Raw genomic sequence first — 7,086 nt, 5'->3', positions numbered from 1 at the left:
CTGCTGAAAGTCAAGATCTGTACTCAAAAGTGTTAGCATGTCATTTTTAAAACTAAACTAGTTATTAAAGTCTAAGTATATAAATGCTGCATTCTGCACTGTACTTACCTTTCTGTTAAGCTGTATTACAATACTGATTTCTTACATATTTTCTAACTTTTATTTAAAAATCTGGCTTACTTTATGGCAATTCTTAGCATCTTTCCAGACAGAAGTGATGCAAAGAGATGTTATTTTAAAAAGTAAACACCTTTCTGAAATTTTTTAAAGGAGTTTTTACCTTTGGGAACTCTTATGCAGTATCCATTTTCATCTCGGAGTGGTTCATCTTTCTCCACGTCATATTTAATGAGTTCATAGCATAAGATTTTCTATTGAAAATTTGCAAAACATATACACACATGAATATTCAATCTTTGAAAAATATTTTCAGAATTATGCTTCATAGTCAGCTTTCTATTTAACAGGAGCCAAATTCATCACATTTTCACTGGATGTGCTGAGTCTAAATGTTTTTTTGCCTGAAATAGCGAGAGGTATCTCTGGTATTTACCACGGGCAGCTATAGACTGTATTTAGGTAGAATCTTCTCCCTAAACAAATTCATAACTGAGCCTTGGGTTCTTCCCAACTTGTCATACAAGTGGCTTGGTGTATGCCCTTGGCAATACATCAGACTTCACCAGAAGGGACAAAATGCCAGGTTTTGTTGTTATTCTTACCTTCTGCAGGCAGTTTACTCTTCCCACTGCACCAATTTTTCCAGTGTAATTAACAAAAGAAATGTTTCCTTCAGTTGATGCATAGAACTCCAAAATATTAATATTTCCAAATCTTCGGATAAATTCCCTCCAAACATCAGCCCTTATTCCATTTCCTATGGCAAGTCTGACTTTGTGATCCTGATCATTGCTTCTCTAGAAACAAGAAACAGTCATGAATTCACATTTCTGTTGAATGGAAGCAGAATTTCTACTTCTGGAAAACTCTGAAGGAAACTTTAGTCTAAAAGTATCGAGCATCTGAAACAAAATGTGTGCAAACATCATTACAGTTAAGCTCATGATTTTGATGTTGAAAAGGAAAAGAAATTACTGAGCAAGTTAGGCTATATATCTACCTGTAGTTAGTAGTTAACTTGATTTGGATGAAGGTAGGAACAAATAATTCTACACAGAAAGCCAGAATGAAACTCGGGCACTATATTAAACTATTTTGTTTGTAAGCCTTGCGGTGACTATCAGCAGAAAAGTATAATTTACCCTGAATTCAGCAAAACGTTTGCAGGATTTAAAATGGTGTTTGGGTGGAAAGGAAATCCCTTCTGCCATTTTAAGTGCAGGATTGAGCCTGCTAAAAATTCTATTACCACATTTCATATCACTTTTAACAGTGCTATTAGATCTTTCTGTTTACACAGTAAAGTGATAAACACATAGTGAGGATGGCAGTGCATTTATGTCTTCTCTTAGATGTTTGTATTTATCCTCAACAACAGGAAGTACTGAACTGGGTCAGATATTTGTAATTTATAAACATATCTAGCGTGCTAGTGAATAACAACAGCCTGAGAGAATTTTAGTAAAATAGGGAAAGGCTCTTTTGTCCCACTTCCTGCCTTTTGCTCCATTTCTTTTATTACATAATTTAATATTTTAAGGTATGAGAAGTCTTTTTAAATAAATATTGGCTTCTTAACTCAAGAGTACTTTGTTGAAAGAATAAGACCATTCTATCAGCAACAGACTGCACTGTGTATTTGTGCAGAATAAGTATGTTGGCTCTATGTCTTTCAGAAAATACAGTGCAGAGGGCAAAGCAGTAGATGGTAGAAGATGAGCACAGAACACTGGAATTACAAAACGCTCTTTCAAGGAGCAATTCAAGAGAGAAGTCTGGCCATTAAGACAAACATCAATTGGTCTTATAGTGTCATATTCCCAGAAAAGACAAAAAAATGCCGTAACAAGATGGCTACAATTTTTAAATACTGTAAAACTTTATTTTGGTCTTCAGTCATATCACTTTTCTGCAGAATAGTCTAGAAATGGATGTTTAAATTTAATTTAAAGAAGAAATACATTAATATATAGTCCTCTCTGTGATATTGAGAGATCTGCCATTAACATGTTGGCACAGAACCAAGCTTAAAATAGAACAATGAAAATCTGCTGAAATTCTGCATAGTGTCTAAATGACTTGCTGTTCACCTTTTATAAAATCTTCCGTTTGTTGCAGATGATGCCCTACAACACTGTACGCAATACCTCAGTCTCTCATGAGAGACTCCAGTTGACTGGGCATTTATACATCTGAGCGTATATCTGTTTTGAAATGATTCACTGGGGACAGGATGCTAGTTGGATCCACGTTGTCCCTCATCTTTTGTTGTTCTTAAGTCTGTATTTTCTATCTTTCTTCCCCATTTGCTTAGGCAGATAAAGAAAATTTGTTATTTAGACATTAATTAGTCACAGTTAATGCAAGAGGAAGGAAGGACTTAATGTTTCACTCTTAAGGTGATTTCTATAACAGTTGCACTGTTCATTTGTTCTGAAATGACTATGTAGGTTAGCTGGAAATATCATCAGAAAAAATATATTGATGTTTTTGTCATATTTAGGGACACTGAGGTTTTCTTCTTCTGTGGGTATGTAAAGGAAAGAAATGATAGCATAAAGTTACTAGCATAATAAGGTAATGAAATGGCCTCAGTTAAGACAGATGACACCCTACAACAATGTGGATCTTGCTTATACTGTGACTTCCTCATGGAAAAGACTGTCTCGCCATTACATCTGCAATAAGAAGCCAAGCGTTTAAGTAATAATATCCATTCTGTCAAGTTCTTGCATTCTTAAAATGTTACTCCCATCTTTCTGGGAGTCTTGTGCACTCACAGTAGCATGCATATGGGTACATGGGATCAAATACTAAGCTTATAAACCTTGCTTACGTAAAGGTGTTTTCTCCACTGGTCTTGAATTCTACATACTTAAAATCTGACCTTTGTAGATAAGCAGCCACCAATAATGAGTAATCTGTAAGACAGCCTCAAATACTACTCAACTGTATCATTCAGTGGGCTTCAGGTTCAGCCATTCATGTTATTTTTGATTAACAGGTCACTTTTAATAAGTGCAATTATTAGCTATTACACTTATATATTTATAAATATATATGTATATTTGTGTATATATAATATAATGTATATATATTTATATACAATTTAGCTAAGCTAAATGTCTCTGTGTAGCTAACATTACCAAACTCACCCCATTTGGGAACTAATTTATACTCGTCTGGCAACTGTACACATCTTTGAGATACTGGTTGAATTCAAGAATTTACAAAGTATGCCCTGTGTCTCAGTTAAATTTGTGCGTGCGTGCATGCTATCAAGAAACACAACTGTATCAAAATTATTAGCTCAGTCTTTAATTTTATTTTCCTAAAAAGCCATTCTGTATGAAAGGAGATAATCTAGTTTTTCACTTTTTCCCCCATTTTATTTATACCAGTTGAGTATTGGCCAATTATGAGTACTTTGCTAACTGGGATTTTCCATGAACTGCAGGAGTGATGTATAACTTATCACCACCCTTAACTATATGTTTCTAGTGCCCAGTTTCTTTAACTCAGTTTAAATCTCTTCCACCCACACTTTTTATTTAAAACTAGTGGCCCAGTCCAGAGGCCAAGTCTTCTGATTATTATAAAACTTTTATTCTATTAACTGCTCATTTTGGGATAACAACTCATCAAGAAATAATACAAACCATAGCAGAATCTTGCTTAGATACCTAATTCCTGAGGAATCCTACTGATTTCCAGTGAAGTTATTTCATATCGCTGTAACTGACATCAGAATGAAACCCCTGTGTATTTTATATTTTGCACATATACATAAATTACAAAGAAATTGTGGACCTGATTCTCTGTTCTGGCTTACGGTTATCAAATGGTGCTAGGAAGACTGATTGATACCATCTTTGTTCTTACTAAATTCTAACTGCAGCTGACTGGCCTACCTCTGTGAAAGTCATTTTATGCAAACAGTTTTGAAATTAAGGGTTCACTAATATGATTGCAGGGATCTCAGCAGGGAAATGCCTATGAATAGAGACCCTATAATAGTGCATCTTCAGAGAGGGCACTCTTTAAATAATCACATTAACGCTTTCACATGGGGATCAGCTGACTATCTTGGGTTAGGACATCTTAGCTACAAAAATCCCAAAACTCCTATTGCCCAAAACACAGGTCCACTGGTTCCTAGAGAAATCCTCATTTTTGGTTTGCAGCTGGTGTGCTTATCTAAGGTAAGTGTTTTCTCTATTCATTTTAGCAGAATGTCAATTAATGGATTGCCATTGTTCCACTATTCACAAGAATGATTAATTCAAGCCAAAAGCTCCTTTTTTTTCCCTGGAAAAAAGTTCATGTTAGTATGCAATGAGATTACAGCCCTTGTTAGGGAAGGTTTTTGTTGGGCTTTTTTTCCCCCTCCCCTTATGGTTAGCTTTTAAGCATAATATAACAAATATTTACAGTAATTTAATTAGCCAAAGATGACAGGCAGTTAATGTTACCTGTGGCACAGTGCATAGATACCGAAGCACTTCCCCAATATACTGTATCACTGTTACGTTATATTTTCTGCAATCATCCCAGAACTGGCTTGCTGAAAATCTGGTACGCAAAACAATAGTTGCGCCTATAGTAAAAGTATATAGTAGAAATACTAGTAGAAAATATAGTAGAAAGAAGTAAAACAAATAACAGAAGGAACAATTCTTATTATATCATAAGACATATGATATATAATTATCATATCATATATTACAATTTCTTAGCACAATGTTGTAGAAAACTTATAGAGTTAGGGTTATATAGCTTTTGGAACCAGTCTTCTTAAAACATGTTGAAATACAATCCATGCTGAACAATTGGCTTAACCTCTATTTCTATTAATCAGAAGTTAAAGACTATTACTGCAGATGAAACTCTGTAGTAATTTATCCCAAAACTGTGCAAAGAGCTGTCATGTAAGATAGGATCTAGCCTGTTTGTCCAGATGATGACAAAAAATTTGTGCAAGTCATATGAGGACAACAGAGAAATGAGAATGTCTCTTGACTTACGGAGTTTCTGGTAACAAAGACATGTATAACCAAGTATTTAATCTCAAAGTTTGGTTGCTACAGAAAGGCTTACTGTATCTGTAGTCATAACTGTGCATGAATTCTGCACAGTAACACATCCATTCATACTAGTCAAGTGCACAGTACCTTTCATGATACACCCATGGACCCCAACGAGGAGGGCAGAGCTATGATAGAGTGGTAGAACAGTATATACAATATCTTCTGAGGTAACATTGCCAGCATCAAACAAACCACAAGCTAGCATTATGCGTTCATGGTTAATCACTGCAGCTTTGGGAAGACCTGTTTAAAGTCAAGGAAAAAGTGTGTAACTTCACTTGAACAATAAACATAGTAAGACCAGTCGGTTTCACAAGGGTTTACAAAAAGATTTTCTCCCACTCACTGACAGAAGTGATAGTTCCTGAGTTCAGGGAGGTATGCACCTTTTGTCTATGTTTAGCCTTAGTGAAGCTTATGTCTTCTCACATGTAACTTCTAGGTGATTATCCCCCATCAAGTGCCCAAATTCCTAATACTATGGTACCTAGGAATAACAAGTACCTAGAGAATGAGGAAGTGGGATTTGGAGAATCTAGCATGCTGAGCAAAGGGAATGGAAATGCTAAAACAGATGTTAATCTCAGATCTTGCATCTCTCCTGGAATTAGGTATCCCCTTGCAGCCCTGAATCATCCTAGATGAAACTGGAATTCATACTACAAAAATCTCTTCTTGGTTTCCCATCAGACACAGTTGAACTGATTACTTGCTGAAAACAGATCCCAGAAGTCAAAATTATGGTAGTGCTTGCCTATACTGTAAGAACAGAGATGTCAGAGCCCTTAACAGGGACGAAGACACCAGAGTTAATTGCCTTCTGAAGCCTGAGTAAGATTCAAATTTGTACTTCCTTCCAGGGGAGTTCCTGCCCTCAGAGGCAAAAAGACTGAGCTAGTGTGGAGGCACACCCTGCTCTTCATAATGAAGCTATAGGTGTGAGTGCCTTCAGGCGTTGTCTTCATCCCTGTCACCCAGTTTCTGCTGCAGTTAAGTGCTCTTAACATTAGATGCCTTTATGTAGAGCAGGTTGCAGCTCTTATACCAGGTGCAGTTTTGCACAGCAGCCACGACTAGCTGTATTTTCTTCTGCCCTCACTATTTTTGGTACTCTGACACCCAAAAATTTGATGGCCAGCATTTAGAGTTCATGATCCAAAGACACTGAGTATAAGGTGGGTGCCAAGGCACATACCTAGGCCAGCAGTGTCTCTAGGAATGAGAGCGCAGATGTCTGGTGACTTTACTGGCATAAAACTTGTACATTTAATTGGCTTTTACTTCAGTCCCTCCCCCAGATATAGTGCTTAAAGTCAGCCTGTATTCTGTGTGCTTTTTGGGTTTAGATACAAATATTTTCAGTTTCCTGAGGGGGAATGAATGAGCGTAGGAACTAATGTGTAGTAATAGATTCGCTCTGACACAGAGAGAGGAACGTGTGGCCTTCCATATAGTTTTTGTGAATTTATGTTACCTGTAGTACCAGAAGTATAAATGTACATGGCAGGAGTTTTAAAGGTTATATCTGATCTCCAAGACAATGGAGTAGACTCATCTGAAGCAGCATCTACTTTATCAAGAAAGCTCTCAACTCCTTCTGTAGCAGTTGTCTTGCTTAAATAGTAAACTTTAACTTTTTCTTTCTTCAAGAATGGCAGTATTTCTTCAACAGATTCCTTCAGCTCTTAAAGAGGAGAGAAAAAAGTATTATAAGAAAATTCTATATTATTCTGTCAACTATACTATTGGTGCATCAACTTTGGCTCAGCAGCTTTCATGTTTAGCTGCTGCTGGACAAACTTATGTTCAGGTCCCTTCAGAATCCACCAAAAAGGACTGAGAGGAACAGTGTGTCCCCACAGAACTGGAAGTGATTTGA

The 7,086-nt window shown here is 36.4% G+C and overlaps 1 protein-coding gene across 1 annotated transcript in view; it reads right to left on the bottom strand.

Moving 5' to 3' along the window:
- The window catches only part of SLC27A2 (solute carrier family 27 (fatty acid transporter), member 2), a gene marked incomplete at its 5' end in the record, with an annotated part of 13,116 nt that extends 6,225 nt beyond the window's left edge, over positions 1 to 6,891 (bottom strand). The window contains 5 exons of the mRNA XM_010291463.1: positions 281 to 371; positions 723 to 917; positions 4,593 to 4,717; positions 5,292 to 5,450; positions 6,682 to 6,891. Of these exons, the coding sequence (XP_010289765.1) occupies positions 281 to 371; positions 723 to 917; positions 4,593 to 4,717; positions 5,292 to 5,450; positions 6,682 to 6,891 (780 nt within the window). The remainder of the gene's footprint in view (positions 1 to 280; positions 372 to 722; positions 918 to 4,592; positions 4,718 to 5,291; positions 5,451 to 6,681) is intronic.
- Positions 6,892 to 7,086: the final 195 nt, after the last annotated feature.

Source organism: Phaethon lepturus, unplaced genomic scaffold (genome assembly GCF_000687285.1).
Source record: "Phaethon lepturus isolate BGI_N335 unplaced genomic scaffold, ASM68728v1 scaffold34777, whole genome shotgun sequence".
NCBI lineage: Eukaryota > Metazoa > Chordata > Aves > Phaethontiformes > Phaethontidae > Phaethon > Phaethon lepturus.
This window is presented reverse-complemented; position numbering and strand designations above follow the sequence as displayed.